At 40.9% G+C, this 21995-nt stretch overlaps 1 protein-coding gene across 2 annotated transcripts in view; it reads left to right on the top strand.

Moving 5' to 3' along the window:
* Window positions 1-368: 368 nt before the first annotated feature.
* TFDP1 (transcription factor Dp-1) overlaps window positions 369-21995 on the top strand; it is a 101088-nt gene continuing 79461 nt past the window's right edge. Inside the window, exon 1 of one of the 2 annotated variants that reach the window (XM_073350551.1) lies at window positions 369-553. In XM_073350551.1, coding sequence (XP_073206652.1) covers window positions 479-553 — 75 coding nt within the window. In that variant the 5' untranslated portion in view covers window positions 369-478. The remainder of the gene's footprint in view (window positions 554-21995) is intronic. The other variant, XM_073350543.1, reaches the window with a different exon arrangement.

Below are 21995 nucleotides of genomic sequence, written 5' to 3' on the forward strand. Positions count from 1 at the left end.
GATATGAAGACCTCTTTTTGTATCTTATTTAAAATAGGGTTTGCAGTGCATCTGTCACTGTTTTCACATAGAAAGTTTAGAATAGAATTATTAGCTCTTGTACTATAAAAAGGCTTTAGATTTAAGAGAATCTGCAGACATTTGTTCTGTGCAACAAAACAAAAAGCCACCATCTTGCTGAAAAGCATTTTGTGATGCAGGCATTTTGTATACTTGTAGTAGAGGTTATGAAAACTGCTTTTCACTGCTGTGCTTAATACAAAAACAAAATAATGAAATTGTTGTTCAGTCTGAGTGTTGTCAGTGAAGTACCTTTCATTAAGTTACCTGTTTGTTGATAAAACAGGTACACCGGGAGCACCACTGTCAGTGTTTCCCTGCAATTCAACCCTGTTTAGGGGTGAGAGGGTCCTTCAGTCTCCATTCCCTTTTCTTTTCCACCCCTTCTCTTCTGAGACAGACAAAATGAACCTACTTAATGCCAACAGGAATTGCCCTCAGGCAACTATTTTTTTTCCACATAGTCCATCAAATTCATGCCACTAACCTAGAGGTGAGTGATAATAAAAGAGGGTTTATCTCTTGAGCCATCTATTCTTACAATTCCCTTTTTAATACCTCTGTAACTATCAGAAAAATTACATTTAAATATAAGACAGTATTTTTAAATGTAAACAAACTTCTGTTCACTAACAGTCCTCATCTAATATCATTAGGCTTTCATAATTGCATGTTACATTGCTAGTAAAGTATTCTGATATTTTGATTTGCATATGGATATGTTTTTTGCATATTTTCTAAAAAATACTAAGCAGAACAGCATTTTTAAAAAGGTTTTAGATTATGGCATAAGGTTTGATGTGAGACAGTATTGCAACCTTCCAAACAGTGTGACACAGATAGAACTTAAGTAATCCTTGGTTTAAAGAATTAATATTATAGAGCACTGGTGTGGTTTAAAAACCACTTAAAAAAAACCCCTAATGAGTGGTGTGGCAACCAAATAGAAAAAACAGTCAGTCAAGGCTTGCCAGGAAAAGACAAAGGAAGTGAATTACATTAAAGATAGCAAAAGGCCTTATGGGTGGGAGGGAAGAAAGTAGGCCCATTGAGAGGATAACATAAAAGATGGTGTGTATATAAAGTCTGCTGCAGTTTCCACTGTATGCATCCGATGAAGTGAGCTGTAGCTCACGAAAGCTCATGCTCAAATAAATTGGTTAGTCTCTAAGGTGCCACAAGTACTTCTTTTCTTTTTGCGAATACAGACTAACACGGTTGTTACTCTGAAACCTGTCATAAAAGATGGTTGAAAATGACGGAGATACTGAAGTCCTTCTGTTTAAATCCCTCCTAAGCTATGTCTACACTACAGATACAGCTGTACTGCTGTAAGGTCTCCCATGTAGCTGCACCACACTGGCGGGAGAGCATCTCATGCCAGCATAGCGCTGTCCACACTGGTGCTTTTATCGGCAAAACTTACATTGGTCAGGGGTGTTTTTCACACCGTTGACTGACAAGTTTTGCTGACCCCCCCAAAAAAAGAGTGTGTGGGAGAATTTAGAAAACTAGGAAATGAGGAGGAACTTAATGAATATTGATGAAGAGCATGTAAGGAGCGTACTTGGGGAACAAACGTGTATACTACTCATCCAGTTCAGCTGATATGGACCATAAGATATTAGGATAACTTGCAAACTTATATGTAGTTATGTATAGTTTAGTGATAGACAACTGATGGGGTACTAATTGCTTTTTTCCAATTTTCAAAAACGGAAAGAAGAGTGAACCTGATGATTACTGTTCAAAGCTTAACTTCTGTCCTTAGTGAAATAATGGAACAATTTACAAGAGGAAAAAATCCCTAATTTTTTAGGTCTTGATCCTGCAAAGATTTGCACATGCTTAACTTTAAGTGGGTGCATAATCCTGTAGACTTCAGTAGAACTGTTCATGTATGTAAAAATCAAGTATGTGCATAATTCTGCAGGATTGGGATCTTACTGGATAATTTGCACTGTGAACAGTAAGCAGTATAAATGTATAAAGAATATTTCTTTCCAAACAAAATCTATTCCTTTTTAAAAAAAATTACAAAATTAATAGCAAAGCAGGGGGATTAAAGAAAGAATATATGGATTTTACTAAAACATTTGGTGAATCTTCCAAAATCTTTATCTGAAAATGTTAGTGACATAGATATAGTGTCATATAGACTGAAAACTGGCCAGAGGATTGTGAACAACTGATAATGATAAATGGCAAAGTATTGAGTTTGGGGAAAGTACTAATGGATTTTTTTCTAATGGATAAGGCCCAGAAGCTATTGCAAAGTCTGCTGTAGCTTCAGTCATAAATAACATCTTCATTGAAGAAGAGGGAGTAAAGAGCACATCACAGTTAATATTAAATATAGAGGAGTTGAGAAAACACCAGTGAGGATAGAGAAATAATGCAAAGGGGTGTAGAGAGAGTTAAAAACACAAGTGGGTGAATCCAAATGAATTAAAAAATAAAATAAAATGCAGGCTAATATTTGAGGAAAATAATTCAGAACACAAATGTTTGATAGGGAGAAACCTTGAAATCTGTAATGCTAAAAGAGATGTAGGAGAAGAGCAGCTCATTTATGAAATTCCAGAATGATCTGGCAGCAAAAATGACCAGTGTCATGTTGACTAAAGATGCAGAGATACCACATCAAAGAGTGGAGAGGTAGTCAGCAGAACTATACAGAGAGTAACTGGACTCATTTACTGAAAGACCAAAGGACACACTCATTACTAAAAGACTTTAAATTGATTGATTAAATTCAAAGAAGAGATGATAAAGTTATTTAAGGGGAGGAAGGAATAACTTGCTAGGGAGAGTTAAGATATTGAAAATGTGTAGCCTGGCTCATTGACAATAGAGAGGGAGCAAAGACCATGGTGTGTGAAGAGTGTTTGCAGCTTGGGGATAGGATAATATGATTTCCCTTTACTTTGGCAGTGATCAGTTTCTGATGAGAGGAATTGGAGTCCCAGAGTTGGGTGTGGTGTAACTTTTTTTTTTTTTAACACTGTGTGCATATTCTCATCTACGCTACTCCCATGAGTCCTGTTGATCTTAAACCAAATTAGACCCAGCCATGCTTGGGGAATCCCAGAAACCTCAGCTCAGTCACCACTCCTGTTTCTGTCACTTTAGAACATAAGAACAGCCATACTGGGTCAGACCAAAAGTCCATGAGCCCAGTATCCTGTCTTCTGACAGTGGCCTATGCCAGGTGCTCCAGAGGGAAGAACAGAACAGGTGATCATCAAGTGATCCATCCCCTGTCGTCCATTCCCAGCTTCTGGCAAAACAGAGGCTAGGGACACAGTCCCTGCCCATCCAGGCAAATAGCCATTGATGGTCCTATACTCCATGAACTTACCTAGTTACTTTTTGAACCCTGTTAGTCTTGGCCTTCACAACATCCTCTGGTAAGGAATTCCACAAGTTGACTCTGCGTTGTGTGGAAAAAATACATCCTTTTGCTTATTTTAAACCTGCTGCCTAGTTAGTGTGTTGTTTACTCCTTCTCATAACAGTTTCTTATTTACTTTCTCCACACTTGTCATGATTTTATAGACCTGTATCATATCCCCCCCTTAGTCATCTCTCTTCCAAGCTGAAAAGTCCCAATTTTATTAATCTCTCCTCATATGGAAGCTGTTCCATACCCCTAATCATTTTTGTTCTTTTCTGAATCTTTTCCAAGTCAATATATCTTTTTTTGAGATTGGGGGGACTGCATCTGCACGCAGTATTTAAGGTGTGGGCGTTCCATGGATTTATATAGAGGCAATATGATATTTTCTGTCTTACTATCTATCCCTTTCTTAATAATTCCCAACATTCTGTTGGCTTTTTTACTGCCGCTGCACATTGAGTGGATGTTTTCAGAGCATTATCCACAATGAATTCAAAATCTCTTTCTTGAGCGGTAACAAGCTAATTTAGATATACATCATTTTATATGTATACCTCTAACCTGATATAACACAAATTCAGATATAACACGGTAAAGCAGCGCTCTGGGGGGCTGCGGCTGCGCGCTCCAGTGGATCAAAGCAAGTTCGATATAACACGGTTTCACCTATAATGCGGTAAGGTTTTTTTTGGGCTCCCCGGGGCAGCGTTATATTGGGGTAGAGGTGTATATATGTTTTCCAATGTGCATTACTTTGCATTTATCGACATTGAATTTCATCTGCCATTTTGTTGCCCAGTGACCCAGTTTTGTGAGATCCTTTTGTAGCTCTATGCAGTCTGCTTGAATATCTGTCTTGAGTAGTTTTGTATCATCTGCAAATTTTGCCACCTTACTGTTTATCCCTTTCTCCAGATTATTTATGAATACGTTGAATAGGACTGGTCCCAATACAGATCCCTGGGGAGACACCACTGTTTACCTCTTTCCATTCTGAAAACTGACCATTCATTCCTACCCTTTGTTCCCTATCTTTTAACCAGTTACTAATCCATGAGAGGACCTTCCCTCCTGTCCTATGACTGCTTAATTTGCTTAAGAGCCTTCGGTGAGAGACCTTGTCAAAGGCTTTTTGAAAATCTAAGTACACTGTATTCACTGGATTCCCCCTTGTCCACATGCTTGCTGACTCTCTCAAAGAATTCTAGTAGATTGGTGAGGCATGATTTCCTTTTACAAAACACATATTGGCTCTTCCCCAACAAATTATGTTCATCTATGCGTCTGACAATTTTGTTCTTTACTATAGTTTCAATCACCTTACCTGGTACCGAAGTCAGGCTTACCGGCCTGTGATTGCCAGGATTGCCTCTGAAGCCCTTTTTAAAAATTGGTGTCACATTAACTATCTTCCAGTCATTTGGTACAGAAACTGATCTAAATGATGTTACAAACTACAGTTAGTAGTTCAGCAATTTCACATTTGATTTCTTTCAGAACTCTTTGGTAAATACCATCTGGTCCTGGTTACTTATTACTTTTCAGTTTATCAATTTGTTCCTAAACCTCCTCTCGTGACACCTCAATCTGCGTCCGTTCCGCAGATTTGTCACCTAAAACGAATGGCTCAGGTGTGGGGATTTCCTCACATCCTCAGCCATAAAGACTGCTGCAAATAATTCATTTAGTTTCTCCGTAACTGCCTTATTGTCCGCAAGTGCTCTTTTAGCATCTTGATCGTCCAGTTGTCCCACTGGATGTTTAGCAGACTTCCTGCTTCTGATGTACTTAAAAATGTTATTACTTTTTGAGTCTTTGGCTAACTGTTCTTCAAATTCTTTTTTGGCCTTCCTAATTATATTTTTAGACTTCATTTGTCAGAGATTATGCTCCTTTCTTATTTTCCTCAGTAGGATTTAACTTCCACTTTTTAAAGGATGCCTTTTGGTCTCTCACTGCTTCTTTTACTTTGTTGTTTAGCCATGGTGGTACTTCTTTGGTTCTCTTACTAGGTTTTTTAATTTGGAGTATACATTTAATTTGAGCCTCTATTATGGTGTCTTTAAAAAGTTTCCATGCAGCTTGCAGGGATTTCACTTTTGGCTTTTAATTTCTGTTTAACTTCCTCATTTTTGTGCAGTCCCCCTTTCTGAAATTAAATGCTACAGTGTTGGGCTGTTGTGGTGGCTTCCCTGCTACGGGGATGTTTACTTATATTATGGTCACGATTACCAACTGGTCCAGCTATAATCAGTACTTGGACCAGACCCTGTGCTGCATTTAGGACTAAATCAAGAATTGACTTTCCTTTTGTGGGTTCCAAGTCATTTAAGGTGTCAAACTTTATCTCTGCATCACGTCCCGATGTGACATGTACCCAGGAAATGTGGGGATTGTTGAAATCCCCCATTATTACTGAGTTTTTTTATTTTTATAGCTTCTCTAATCTCCCTGCGCATTTCAGTCACTATCACCATCCTGTGCAGGTGGCTGGTAATATATCCCTACTGCTATATTCTTATTAGAGTATGGAATTACTATCCATAAAGATTTTTTGGTACAGTTTGGTTCATTTTTTTTTTTTTTACAAGCTTTTTACTTCATTTGATTCTTTGATTTTTTTATTTATTTTTTACATATAGTGCCAGTCCTCCACCAGCACAACCTGTTCTGTCCTTCTGATATATTTTGTACCCTGGTACTACTGTGTCCCATTGATTATCCTCATTCCACCAAGTTTCTGTGATGCCTATTGTATCAATATCCTCATTTAATATGAGGCACTGTAGTTCACCCATCTTATTATTTAGACTTCTAGCATTTGAATATAAGCATTTTAAAAACTTGTCACTTTTTAGCTGTCTGCCATTTCCTGATGTAATTGAATGGGCCTCTTTTTCATTTGACTGGTTTCAGAGTAGCAGCCGTGTTAGTCTGTATCCACAAAAAGAACAGGAGTACTTGTGGCACCTTAGAGACTAATAAATTTATTTGAGCATAAGCTTTCGTGGGCCACAGCCCACTTCATCAGTTGCTGTAGCCCACAAAAACTTATGCTCAAATAAATTTGTTAGCCTCTAGGGTGCCACAAGTACTCCTGTTCTTTTTTTCATTTGACTGTTTCTCATCAGATCCTACCTGTATTTTATCAGCTTCCATCCTCTCCTCCTTACTAGGACATAAAGAATCTCCATCAATAGATCCTCCCCTAAGAGAGATCTGTCTAAACCACGTGTTCCTCCACACCTGTCGGCTTTCCCGCAGCCCTTCTTTTAAAAACTGCTCTCTGACCTTTTAAATTTTAAGTGTCAGCAATCTGGTTCCATTTTGGTTTAGGTGGAGCCCATCCTTCCTGTATAGACTCCCCCTTTCGCAAAAGTTTCCCCAGTTCCTAGTAAATCTAAACCCCTTCTCCCTACACCATTGTTTCATCCATACATTGAGACCCTGCAGTTCGAACTGGCCCTGCGCGTGCAACTGGAAGCATTGGAGGTCCTGGACTTCAATCTCTTACCTAGTAGCCTAAATTTGGCCTCCAGAAACTCTCTCCTATCCTTCCCTATGTCATTGGCACCTGCATGTACCACAACCATCCGCTTCTCCCCAGCACTACACATACATCTATCTAGATGTTTCGAGACATCCGCAACCTTCGCATCAGGCAGGCAAGTCACCATGCGGTTCTCCCGGTCATCGCAAACCCAGCTATCTGTGTTTCTAATGATCAAATTTCCCCATAACTATTACCTATCTCTTCCCAGTAACTGGAGTTCCCTCCCCTGGAGAGGTCTCCTCAGTGTGAGAGGATACCACAACATCATCTGGAAGGAGAGTCCCAACTATGGGATTGTTTCCCTCTGCTTCAGTTGGATGTTCTAGTTCCCTGAAACTTTCATCCTCCTCAGCAACACAGAGGATGTAAGGCTGCTGGTGGGACCGTTCTGCTGTGTCCCGGAAAGTCTCATCTGTGTACCTCTGTCTCTTTTAGCTCCTCCATTTCAGCCACTCTGGTCTCCAAAGGCTGTATGTGGTCTGTGAGGGCCAGGAGCTCCCTACACTGAATGCACACGTATGCCACCTGTCCATACGGCAGGTAATCATATATGCTGCATTGGTGCAATAAAATGGATAGCCCCCACTCTGTTGCTGGACTTCTGCCTGCATTCTGTTTTTTTACTCCTGCAGCTCATTCCTTTGTTGATGTTTGGTTTTTATCAATGGCTGTTTCTGGCTTAAGTTTAAAGAAGGTTAAGTGTATTTAGCACCCCCTCTCGCATTCTCCCTCTGAACTCCCTTATGAAACTCCCCTGTTAGCCGCTCCTGTTTGCTAGCTCCTCTTGTCGCTTAGGAGTGGGTTTTTTAAGGCTTTCCAGCTGTCCTCCCAACTGCCCTGGGATCTTCCCCTCCAGTTTGGCCTATCACCCTTCATTCAGGAGACATAAGAGCTTTAGCAGATATAACACTCTATACCCTGTTGACCTGTTAACACTCAGATTCATCACAACACAGTGAAGTCTAGCAAGATTAATAGGGTGCAGTTAAGAAAGGGGAATACTTGGGAATTTTTGTCCTTGAATAAACTTACTGTGAGCATTATCAAGCTATCCAATATTCTCCTAAGGGAAGTGGGTGAGATTTCCATCTTTTGGGACACTTAAAACTAGACTGGACACAACACTAATAAGGGGAGTCAGGAATAATTGTGCATTGGTGGGAAGATAATTAGTAACCTAATGGCCATCTACCATCTCTAACCCGATATCAGGAAAAGGTGTTGGTCACTTGTATATTGGAACTGATGTCTGAAAATAGAGAAGGAAACGCTATTCCTCCTAAATGGTTCAAAAATATAATCGTGTAGCAGTTCTTAAACAGATTGGTGGAAAACCAACTGGCAGAATGGTGCTAGTGCTTCTCGTTTTCAGTTACTTCAATTGCAAAGAAAATCCTGGAGGCCTGCAAAAGCAGGAGGAAAACAGGTGGTTTGTGTCTGGCTCTCTGTTAGGAGTCACTGCTACCTAGGAGGAAGAGAAGAAACAGGAGCTGCTCTCAAGAATTAGAACCATTAGTTAGCAAGGAATGCTCAAAGGAGAGGAGTAATACAGCCTTGCAATGTGCCCATGGGAGAAGGGGACCAGGTAGGAGGAAGTCATGTATGGGGAGAAAACACTTACTGCATTAAACAGTCAAATATGCATAATTGCTTTTTTCATATCAATTTCTGTGTAGGCAATTGCTATAGTTGTCACAGGGATACTTTGTGACTCTCACATGGACCATCTCTTTCCAGATATGGTCTTTAGTAAAATTCTGTCCGTGCTAGGAGAGAATTTGCAAAATCTTGGACTGATTGATTTCTCAAAGTTTTATTTTACATTGTGTGTTCTACCAACATTTTTATTTTTTTACTTGAAAATATTTTGGCAAAATTATTCTCTTTATCTCTAGATAGGTAGATACCTCTGAAGTATTTTAATTAACAGTATTTTAGTGTTTTATGTATTTTAGTTACCGAATGAGACTGACCCTATACCTGACTCTGAGCAGGTGGACCCTTGTGCCCGTATGGAGCCCTATTGATTCCCTGTACAGGATTCTGCCACACGGAGCTTGTTGCAGGCTCAATGCCTGATATTACTTCCCCAGATATCTAAAGATGGAGGGGTGAGAGAAGTGTATTCTCTCCCTTTTAAGGGAGGTGTTCAAAAGAAACTTGAATAAATTATTTCATTCCACTTCACTTATTTTTTACGATATCGTCTGTAAATATGTTGGCCAAAGAAAATATTTTAAAATGTACACTTGAAAATGAAAAGGTTTAGAAAAGGGCAACAAAAATTATTAGGGGTATGGAACAGCTTCCGTATGAGGAGAGATTAATAAGACTGGGACTTTTCAGTTTGGAAAAGAGACGACTAAGGGGGGTACGATAGAAGTCTGTAAAGTCATGACTGATGTGGAGAAAGTAAATAAGGAGGTGTGTTTTACTCCTCCTCTTAACACAAGAACTAGGGGTCACCAAATGAAATTAATAGGCAGCAGGTTTAAAACAAAAAAAGGAATTATTTCTTCACACAGCACACAGTCAATCTGTGAAACTTTTTGCCTGAGGATGTTGTGAAGGCCAAGACTATGACGGCTTTTTTAAAAAAAAAAAAAAAAAAAAGATAGGTCCATCAATGGCTATTAGCCAGGATGGGCAGGAATGGTGTCCCTAGCCTCTGTTTTCCAGAAGCTAGGAATGGGCAACAGGAGATAACCATCAAATGATCCATCTGTTCTGTTCATTCCCTTGGGCACTTGCCATTGGCCATTGTTGGAAAACAGGATATTGGGCTAGATGGACCTTTGGTCTGACCCAGAATGGCCGTTCTTATGAAATGCTGAGGAGTGGTTTCCTGCATTGCCATTGAAGGCCCTAATCCTGTGATAAGATCAGTGTGAGTGGACCCTGGCACTTTCACAGGGCACTACTGAAATCAGTAGGGTTCTACAAGAGCAAAAGAGCTCACTTGCACAAATCTGACTAGGGTAAAGGCCCATGGCTATTTTTTGAGTGAAGATACATTGTTTGTAAAAAAGATAGCAAGATCCACAGGTCAGAATTCAGATTCATGTGTTTTCTTTGCAGAAAAGCTTGGCCAGTTGTGGTAACTGATGTAATCATGCAGCCTTACGAATAAAGTAAATAAGTTCTAATGTTTGAGGGCTATTTACCATTCATTGTAGCATCATGGTACTGAAAATACCTGACACAAGACTGCTGAGGTTGTTTAGAAGAACGTGTATTTTGTATACCATTCTCAGACCTATTTGATGAAGCCTACTGGCAAAGACATACGTTCGGTGTATAACAATAACAACCTCACTATTTTATGCAGACTGCCATCTCCTATGAGATCTGTGAAACCAATGCATGTGCAACAGTTTTTGTTTTTGAACAAAATCTTCATTATGAATACCTTGACTATTTATATCTGTACGAACTAGATTTACTCCATTATCTTCAAGTTTAATTGTTTTCTCATGTTTTGCAGTTCTGTAATTAAAATAATGTGAAGCCTATGCTTTGATAATTTAAAAGTACCACATGGAAAACTAACTGAACTTAAATCTGCTGTCTGAGTCCAAAGGTTACAACTGGGCTAAAATTTAAAAAGTCAAAATGACACTAACAGTAATGGAAATGAGGGCTTTATGATGCACGAAGAGGGCCTAAAAAGAATTTTATATGCATTTTTTTCCTGGCTTTCTTTCTTTACATATCAGGAACATCTAGTCTGATGTTTTTGCTTTTTGGTTTTTTGTTTTGTTGTTGGAGATTTCCAGTACATATTGGAAGTTTTAATTGAAGAGGTTGAAAATTCAGTGTCTCACAAACAGATCTTGTTCGAGTTGTTTATGGACACTGTTTTGTTAATGCTTACTTGCCTGAAAGATTTTTTTTAAAAAAAAATCTGAATTAAAATCATTCACCCTGAATCATTTTTTCACTTGCTTGGTGTTTGATATCCTAATACTACTTGTTCTCCCGTCGTTCGTTATGTCTTTCAAGAAAGAGTATACAAGACCGGACATTTCTAATGTTAAAAATTTTTTTAAAAAGGTAAAACATTGCACATACACCCTTTTTGGATGGAGGCAGGAGGGAGATAACTACAGCGTTAAGTGAGGAGTTACTGTAAAAGGTTATGTTCCTGAAAAATGTGACTTTATGCAAAATGATGTTAAGCGAATCCAATTTCCCATAAGAATTAATGTAAATAGGAGGGGTTAGGTTCCAGGGAAATTTTTTTCACCAGACAAGACTATATTATTATTTTTATATATAATATATATATATAAAGAGAGAGAGAGTGTGTGTGTGTATATATGTATGTATATATATAAAAATAAAATGTATGTATAAAAAATATAGTGATACAGCATGGCCAAAGGGAAGAAAGTTTGCTGTAGATGAATTAAATCGCCTGAAGCCAATTAGAGCACCTGAAGCTAGTTGCTGAATAAAACCCACCTGCTTCAATCAGACAAGGGAAGGAGTTGAAGCAGAGTGGATTGGTCTTGGAGCAGAGGGGAGTTTAGAGAAGGGCTGCGGTGGGCTAAGAAGACCAAGACCGTAGGTAAAGGGACACCTGGTTTGTGCAGAGGGAGGGCAGGAAGCCCCACAAGCTGAAGGACAGGAGAGGGAAGTAGTCCAGGGGAAGGAACCGCTAGTTCAAGCGGTTTACCACTATCCCTAGGGCCCCTGGGCTGGGACCCAGAGTAGAGGGCAGGCCTGGGTCCCTCCTGCTCCACTCCCCTCCTCTAGGACACTACTGGGGCAGTTATTACCCCAGTTCAGGGGAGAGAAATGGTGCCCTGAACCCTCCCCAAGAAGAGAGAGTGCGAGACCCCATCAAAGTAGTGCCAGACATTTGTCACTATATACACACACACACACACACAGAGTATACGTTTCACACAAACAATTTAATACTGTATGCAGCAATGATGATTGTGAAGCTTGGTTGAGATGGTGAAGTCGGAGGGTGGGATATTCCTAGGAATGCCTTACAGCTAAATGATGAACTAGCACTCGGCTGAGCCTTCAAGGGTTAACATGTTAATGTAGCCTCACACTCCAGAATGCAGCACAAATGGAGGGAGAGGAGACAGCATGGCAGACAGAGACACACATCCTACGTGGGAGAGAGAGATGCGCATTGCCCCTTTAAGTAAGCTGATTCCACTCTAAGTACATTGCCTTTTTAAGTGGATCAGCAAGTTGAGACAGCAGCTGCTGCTGCCAGCAAGCTCCCTCTGCCCTGAGCCCTGTCCCATCCCCATCCCCCCCGTGGGGTAAGCAGGGGGGAGGGGGACACCCTGACATTAGCAGAGACGCACACCCACCCCACACAGCAAGCAGGAGGCTCACGGTAACCTCCTAAGGCAGAGGGCAGGAGCAGCACATGGCAGTGGGGGAGGACAACTGAACTGCCGGCAATTGATAGCCTGCTGGATGGCTGCCCCACAGGAATCTTAAGGGAGCGGGGAGCTGATAGTAGGGCTGCTGGTCCACCCTGGTTTCAAGCCCCCACCACCTAGCTCCAACAGGCTTCCCTTCCTGCAAGCAGTGGACAAAGCAGACAGCTGCCAAAAAACGTTATAAGGGGGCAATGTACAACTTTAAATGAGCATGTTCTCTAATTGATCAGCAATGTAACATTAAAATGACATTAAGCAGGACAACTTTAAGTGAGGAGTTAGTGTATTATCATAAATGAGGAAACAAGCAAAATCCCAATTATTTTTGCTTTTTGAAGTCACGTCTAAAGGACCAAGGAAAAATGCCTTCTAAAAAAGTCACTTGCCAGTTCTGGAACTTACCTGCGTGGTTGTAGTCTTTTTGCCACAGTCTCAATTCTTTAAAATGCTTATCTTCTTCATTAATAATTTAATAGCATAGTTCAGTATATAGCAATGGACTTCTGGTGTATGTCTTCAGTTTTACCTGTGTTAGGAACACAGCGGTACTTACTAGATAACTGCTTTTAATGGCTAGTTATAATAGTCATGTTAATGCATCACAAATTTTAGTTATGTATTTGCTTGATTGTGGATGATTGATTTATTTGGGTGACCTATATGTCCCGTTTTGGCTCGGCCAGTCCATTTATTAAACCCTGTCCCGACTTTTTGGCAAAAGTGGGCACTTGGTCAGTTTGCAAGAGCAAACAGGACAAATGCCCACTTTTTTTTTTTTTTTTTTAAAAACACAAAAGTGGGATGCAGAGGAACGTGGTGAGGGGGAGCAGCTACCCCAACCTCACATTGGGGGACAAGCAGGGCTCGGGCGAGCAGCAACGCCAGCCCCAGCCTTGTATGGCGGGGACAAGCAGAGCTTGGGTGAGTTGCTCTGGCCAGCCCTGTGCAGTGTCCCGTTTTTTCATTTTGGGAAATATGGTTGTGACGGGTTGGATCACAGAAACCCCCTGGGGGCTGCCAACTGATGTGCCAAGATTACTTCTGCCCCTGCTTTCCCTGCCCTCCCAGCTTGGGACTTCAGAGCCCTGCCTGGTTTGAGCCAGACCCGCTAGCCTGCTGCAAACCCAGACCCAGATCTGAACCACGTCCCCTAATAGCTGAGGCTTAAACTAAGAGCAGCTTAAGAAGTGTTCCTGTCTTTAACACTCAGATGCCCAACTCCCAATGGGGTCCAAACCGCTAATAAATCGGTTTTACCTTGTATAAAACGTATACAGGGTAAACTCATAAATTGTTCGCCCTCTAGAACACAGAGAGAGAGAGAGATGCACAGCTGTCTGCCCCCCCAGGTATTAATACATACTCTGGGTTAATAAGTAAAAAGTGATTTTATTAAAAACAGAAAGTAGGATTTAAGTGGTTCCCAGTAGTAACAGACAGAACAAAGTGAATTACCAAGCAAAATAAAATAAAATACGCAAGTCTAAGCCTAGTACAGTAATAAAACTGAATATAGATAAAATCTCACCCTCAGATGTTTCAATAAGTTTCTTTCACAGACTGGACGCCTTCCTAGTCTGGGCACAATCCTTTCCCCTGGTACAGCCCTTGTTCCAGCTCAGGTGGTAGCTAGGGGATTTCTCATGATGGCTGCCCCATTTGTTCTCTTCTACCCACTTAAATATCTTTTGCATAAGGCAGGAATCCTTTGTCCCTCTGGGTTCCCACCCCTCCTTCTCAATGGAAAAGCACCAGGTTAAAGATGGATTCCAATTCAGGTGACATGATCACATGTCACTGTAAGACTTCATTACCCACTTGCCAGTCCACAGGTATACAGGAAGACTTACAGGTAAAACAGAGCCATTTACAGTCAATTGTCCTGCTTAATGGGAGCCATTAAGATTCCAAACCACCATTAATGGCCCATATTCTGCATAACTACCATAAGACCTCAGTGTTATATTTCATATTTCTAGTTTCAGATACAAGAGTGATACATTGATACAAATAGGATGACCACACTGAGTAGATTATAAGCTTTGTAATGATACCTTACAAGAGACCTTTTCCTTGAAGCATATTCCAGTTGCATTATATTCACACTCATTAGTATATTTTTATAAAATCATAGAGTGCAATGTCACAATGGTCACCCTATTTATTATGTTTGGGTGAAGTCATGTGCCCAGATATCATGTTGATCGGCACATAATTATTTCAGAATATTATTTTATAAACCTATAGGCATTTAAAGATTACATTGCTAAGGATGTAGGTGAGGTAATGGCTTTTAAATGAATAGTGTTCAACACTTAATGCTAAAATATTGTATAGTACAGGCACAGTTATATAAACTGTTCTAATAATTTTGCTGAAAGAACAAATATCTACAGTACAGACCCATTTACATGCGGGTGTCGGGAGTCAAGCCGCTATGACCGCGTGTTAATGGACCGTGGCTTAAGAGGGCCATGCTGAAAGAAGTGTCTGATTCACTTAGAAAAAAGGGCTGTTATTTTCTGCTCTTTCTGACTCGCATTTTTTTTTCTTTTGAACTCTGTCATTTTCCGCAGATGAATGATTTTGATACTTTCCACATTTTACTCCTCCATAGATCTTGCAACAGTTTCTACAGCACTAAGTGGGTGAAATTTTGACATTTTCAACAACATTCTCGTCGTCACTGCCATTTAGGCCTGCGTTGTTAGAATTCTTGCCATCACTTTCGCGGTCTGACGTAGCCTTGCAGCCCGTTAGTATTTCTTCCTCGGACAGAAATTCTGAAGTCGGGCAATCTTCATCCATCTCCAGCCACTCGGTAATGATTTCTGGCAATGTATCCAAACTAAAATCTTTTATCATTTGAAAGAGAAGTTTACCTTTATCCTCTTTTGTCTGCGTGCATGTGTGTAGGACGTCTTCTTCCAAAAATCCTTCAAAGTCTGGTTCTGAATCAGTGCCACTGCTGGAGTTTTGAGTCTGAGCCAGTGTTCCCTCTAATTCTTGACAGGCCGTGTGAGCAAAAATTTCTTCTGTGCAAATTTTTGAAGCAGAGTTCAGATTTGTGCACCATGAGGCAAATGCGCCCAAGCGAGTAAAATGCTTATACATTTAAAATTTTAATTTGAAGTTTGTGTCAATTTATATGGGTTTTCAGATACAGACATCGTAAGTAAAAAAAAAAAAAAAAGAGAGGAAAAAAAAAGAAAAAAGAAAAACAAAAGTTTGTTTTAAATGTAAAATTTTCCTAAAAATATCAATAAATGATTATCAGCCAAGAATAATATGTAATTAAAAATGCATTTTAATTTCCTTATTGGTCAAAATGTCAAAGACTGCTAAACTAATCTTACTGTTTTTCCCTACGATCTTTTTCATTTACCTGTTCAATATAAACTCTGTCCAGATCTATCAGTCCTCCATCCAGCTGGTAACTCTTAATGCACATCAGCATGTCCAAATGATCTACTTGTAAACGATTCTGCAATTTGTTTTTTAGAGTGTTCATTAAGCTAAAGCCGTGCTCACAGTCTGCACTTGATGCTAGGGATGTTCCTCCAATATCAATCAACTTCGCAAGATTCTGAAACCGCTCGTTCTGGTGAGCAAATGTCACCATATCCAGGAAACTTAAAACCAATTGGCTTTTGAGTCTTTCGGCTACTACAAACTTGAAGTCACTGTACTGACTGACTATAACAATCTCTTCAGCAAGAAAGTCTTTGTATTTTGAACATAGGGATTTGACCTGATGAATTCCAAAATTGAAGTCACACTTAACTATTGCTTCACGATCAAAAGCGGACCACTCCTGGACTTCATCCTCTGGAAACCTGTCTGCCAACTGTGCACACAAGATGTTTATGAAAGTTGTTATAGAAATTGGTATAGAATTGGTATTGATTTTCATTATTTTCTTGAGAGCTCATATCTAAGAGAGCCTTAACTTTGTCACTCCATAAGACTGAATATCCAAGGTACTGTCTTCTGATATTGTTCAGTTTACCTCGGGCAAGGTGAAATGCTTCAAGAGGTGTAAGGCCCTGTTTCTGGAGCAGTGTGGATAGTGAAGCCAGCTCTGACAAAGCATCATTCAAAACTTCCAATGTTATTCGGTATTCAGCTTTTTGTGGCAGTATTTAGAAACTGGATCAGTATCTTTATCTTGCGCAAAATATTCCAGAAGAAGATTATAGTTGCGAATAATTGCTTGAAGTGCAATGTGCCTAGATAACCAGCGCACTTCATTGAGTGGCCTGAAAGCCACTGACTCGCATTCAGAAGCATCCACTATTTTCTGAAATTTGTATTTTCTCTTGGATGACCGACAGAACGCCATGTAGACAGTTCTCATTAAGGTTTCGATTGTCTCTTATCAGATTGACCTCTTTCCATGCATCGGAAATCCCCAAGTCTTCCTGGTGTGCAACGTAATGTTGCTGGACTAAGTGTGGAATATCCTGTTTCAGCTGAACCGCCACATCACAGAGGTACCATCAGATGTGAACATCACCATTTTCATTAGATCAAGTTGGTGTTTTTTAGAAAACTCTTTGATTGCAGACACTATTGAAACAGCATCACATTCTTGCAATCTTAATAGTCCACCAAACAAAGTTTTTTATAATCTGCAAAATTTATGGATCTATATTTAAAGTAGAGTATCAAATATCTGTGAATGGATATATCAGTGCTTTCATCAACAGCTAGAGTATGAAACATTGCCGATGCTGTTTCACACATGAGGTCATTTTGGACAATGCAGTTGATGATTTCAAGAAATTCAAAAGCATAATTTTTACTTCTCCAGCTCGCTGGTCTGTGCACATTCTTTTCCATATTGTCATTAATATCCTGAACAGAAAGCACTGAGCTGTTCATTTTAATAGCCAACAACACATTGTCAATAAGTACCTTGATTTCTTCTGGGTTTGAGAGCTTGCGTTCAAGATTAATTTGCCTCCTCTGCTTTTCAGCTGGACTTTCAAGAATCATGGAAACCATTCCATTCCGTAAGGAAGGGTTTTTGTTTCTAAGTCTTGTTACACCATCTATATGAGACTTATTTGACAGATGGTGCTTTAAGAAATCCAACATCGTTCCACATTCTTGCTGTTGAAAATTTTCCCGGAGCTCTGGCATCTCAACAATATAAACAAACCACTCCATTGTCGTCCTCATGTGAATATTTCATGAAGTTTAATAGGCATTACACTATGTGACTTCGGTGTAACTGTCTCTATAGTCTCATCCAGCCATCCAGATTTAAATTAAGTCGCTGTTCTTTTACGCTTAGACCTCTAGACAGTGACATTTTGGGATTGATTTTTTTACCAGATTGGTTCATATAAAATTAATACTTTTTATTATATGGCTACTATTTCAATGCACTTAACAGCGTGACTCGACAAAAGGGCAAACGGGAGATCAGGATACCGGACATTTGTGCGTAGCTCCGATCACGTCCATCTCTCTGTGGCAAAAAAACGACGGGAAAATGGTAAAACATCACAAGTAAATGTATGAAATCCAATGCCTTTGAAAAATTTCAATCACGAAAAAAAACGCTTACCTTTGTTCATTTCTGGGAACTCTTTGCAGTTCCTTAGCAACTACCACGAGGCATTTTGACTTATTCGCATGTGCTTGAGTTTGTACATAGCCAAATGAACAGACTACATGGAGATGTGTGGGTCTCCTCCTCCCGACCGTTCCGACGTGATCAATGTTCCACGTTCAAAATACTGGCGGGGAGGGGTACGTTTCATTGCCCTCCTTTCCCTTTTCCTCCCCACTTGCCAGCTAGTAGAATCTGGCTGTGTTGATAGATGGTGGGCGAACAGTGTCAAAAGTCGCCCATAAATAAGGTGACCAGATCGCAAGAGTGAAATATCAGGACACAATGGGTGAGCGGGGCGGAGGGGAAAGCTCCCCTGGCCTGCACCCCCTGAACCCACTATGCCCAGAGCCTCCCCCAAAACCCCCCACATTTGACACAAATGCACAGTGCTGTGCAAACCACCACCCCTGCCCAGTGCCCCCCTGCCCACAGCCCCACCACAGCTGCCGAGCACCTCACAGAACCCCCCCACTCGCTAGTTTTCCCAATACAGATTTCTCCTCCCTCCCTCCCAGTGCCCTTCCCCCACAATTAAACAATGCTCCACAACAGACTCCCTCTTCCCAGTGCCCTGACACACACACACACACACACACACACACCTCCCCCACTGTCTAGCACCCTAAAACACACAAACCGCCCTCACTGCCCAGTGCCCTCCAGACACTCACTCCACCATACCCTGCTCCCTTCCCTGGCTGCACTCACCAGCCCTGCTGGGAGGTCTCTGGCTCCTAGGGTCAGGGCGCGGTGGGGGGGTTCTCAACTCTCCATGTGCTTTGCCCGCCACAAGCACAAGCTCTGTGGCTCCCATTGCCTGGGAAAAGCGGGCATCCCGACCGATGTGCGATCGGGATGTGAGACAAATGTGTGCGTGGGGTTTAGAATCTGTGTGTGTGTGCACAGGCGCACAGCTTAAAGGGAACAGTGGTCTGAGCCGTCTTTGACAGAAAAGGCTTTACTGAGAGCCTTCATCCAGCAGTTCTCAATGGACTTTTGTTTTACTCCGTCTGAAGCTTTTTTAACTAAATACATTTCCTTCCTGTTTAACTGTTTCAGGAATTCGGAAGTGCCTGAAGACGTGCATGACACGATCACCGAAATCAGCTCCTGTCGATAATTGTTTTAAAAATTCTAAATAATGCCCTGATCTAAAGGTTGAATTTTTGATGTTGTATTGAATGGTAGGTATAGCACTCACATTTTTCCATCGCTCGATACCAGTGATTCGGCTGGAAGATGGGCTGAACAATTGTCAAGTAGCAAAAGTGCTTTGGCTTTGAGTTTCTTCGACCACAGATGCTTATGAACAGCTGGAACAAAGCTGTTGTGGAACCAGTTGTTGAAAATGTCTTGTCATCCAAGCATTTTTGCTCTTCATGTATATTACTGGTAGTTTGGCTCTATTGAGGTGATTAAAGCAGCGAGGGTTATGAAAGTGGCCAATGAGAAGAGGGGAGGGGCAAGCTTTTGGCTGCCTGTCTTATTACTACAAAAAAGAAGTCACATGATCTTTTATCTTTTTAAATCCAGCTGTTTTCTTTGTGTCGTAATTAAAGGCTAAAGTCTTATCAGATAGCAGTTTTGCAAATAAAGCTGTTTCATCACAATTATAAAGTTGTTCTTCATGGTAGTCTTCATTTTGTAAAATAGATTTTAACTCGGCGGGAAACACGTTTGTGGCCAATTAATTGGCTGATCGGCTTTCTCCAGAAATAGATACCTGCGCTATGGCATGATGCTTTTAAAAATAATTTATAAGCCCTTGCTGGCTTGGAATGATTCATCCCCCGTTAAATTTCCAAATTTTGTCGCTTGGGCTTGAAGAATTGGGCCACTTAATGGCATTCCTTTCAGCCTTTCCTGAGCAAACCATGTGCGCATGGCTTTGTCTGTCATGGGTTTCGCTGAATAGCGCACATGTTTTCGCTTAAGGCCCGTGACAGAATTGATATTTTGTACAAAGCCATTCAGTTTAGATTAGCCTAATTCTAATTCTAATTCTAATTAGATTAGATTAGTTTTTTAGCCATCCTCGGAGAGTAGATTCGACAATTCCGGTATCTTTTGAAACTTTGGCCTGGGTTTCTCTGCTGTTTACTCGATCTATTGCAGCTAGCTTTTCTTCTACAGTGTAGGAACGCTGACGCTTGCCTTCTGCCATTATATTAGGTCTACAGTTAAAATTTTCTAAAGTAGTATATAAATTACTATATAACTACTATATATATTATATCTCTCTAGCGTGACAATGACTGTGCATGATACATCTTTACCAATATCGGTAAAGACATACAACACGTTTCTGCTCTGCACTTCCTGTCGATTTCTATGTCAGTGAGTAAGTGAGCAAATCTGTAGCGCTACATAGCAAGTTCCTGTACTGCATGTTAACGAGTCTCGCGTGTTAAATAGATAGCACTGGGAGGCGTGGCAATTTACTTCTCTCTCCCTGAGCTTCTCCGTTACCCCTGACTCCCCCAAGCCTTTGCACTGCTTCTGAGGGGTGTAGGAAAAGCAGTTCTGTATTGTAGTTTAAATTAATTATTAATACAGAACTCTGAGTAATATGTTGTGACAGGGTCGGGCCAGATGGCTACAGGAGAGTAATAGAAGGCAGATATATTAGCCCCAGGTTAAGTAGGTCCCTTAACAGGGAAGGTACCAGAACAATCAGGAACCTTCTGGAGACAATTAAGACAGACAGGCTGATTCGAACACCTTCAGCCAATCAAGAAGCTGCTAGAATCAATTAAGGCAGGCTAATCAGGGCACCTGGGTTTAAAAAGGAGCACACTTCAGTTTGTGGTGCGCGTGTAAGGAGCTGGGAGCAAGAGGTGCTAGGAGCTGAGAGTGAGAACGTGGACTGTTGGGGGACTGAGGAGTACAAGCATGATCAGACACTGGGAGGAAGGTCCTATGGTGAAGATAAAGAAGGCGTTGGGAGGAGGCCATGGGGAAGTAGCCCAGGGAGGAGTTGCTGTTGCACAGCTGTTCAAGGAGGCACTCTAAACAGCTGCATTCCACAGGGCCCTGGGCTGGAACCCCGAGTAGAGGGCGAGCCCGGGTTCCCCCAAACCTCCCAGCTCCTGGTCAGACACAGGAGGAGTCGACCTGGACTGTGGGTTCAGAAAAAACAGCTAAGCTGAGGGCTGCCGTGAAGCTCCAAGGCGAGCAAATCCGCCAGTAAGCGCAAGACCCACCAAGGTAGAGGAGGAACTTTGTCACAATGTCTAGTAAGGAATCTATTTGTCAAAAAACATTACCTGAATACTTGCTGACAGGTATTTTGAAATAAATGACTACAAATAGTTAAAACTGGTGTTATTTTGACACCTAAAATACGCAGAATTTTGCAGAATTTGAAAATATTGTGACATAATTTTTAATTTTTTGGCACCTGATCCCCCAGGAATAACAGTGTAGTAGTGACAGGTTTCAGAGTAGCAGCCGTGTTAGTCTGTATTCGCAAAAAGAACAGGAGTACTTGTGGCACCTTTAGAGACTAACAAATTTATTTGAGCATAAGCTTTCGTGAGCTACAGTGTAATAGTGGTAAAGGAGTGAAATATGGGAGAAGCAGCCCAGTATAATGAGTTAATGAAACTCTTGTCACTCCTGCTCTTTAGACTAGCAGACCAAGTGCTTAAGTCACTTGCAGGAGATTGAGTTCTATATGTAGTCTTGGGTGAATGCAGGAGATTCTATGCTCATTTGGCTGCTCCCTACAAGAGAAGAAAACCATTGGTATTAGCAACTTGTCCACCAGAGAGATCTGTTATTGGCCACTGGCCCATGTGCATCTTGTGAAGATATTTTTAGGCTCCTGAGAAATTGTTGAACTCTGATAAATATGATTTGCACTGCATTTTAGCTATGGACTCTTAAAAGTTTTTCTTTGGTGAAAGAAAGAGACAAGGCAGTGATTTAACTTGTCCATAGCCC

Source organism: Lepidochelys kempii, chromosome 1 (assembly GCF_965140265.1).
Source record: "Lepidochelys kempii isolate rLepKem1 chromosome 1, rLepKem1.hap2, whole genome shotgun sequence".
NCBI classification, from domain to species: domain Eukaryota; kingdom Metazoa; phylum Chordata; order Testudines; family Cheloniidae; genus Lepidochelys; species Lepidochelys kempii.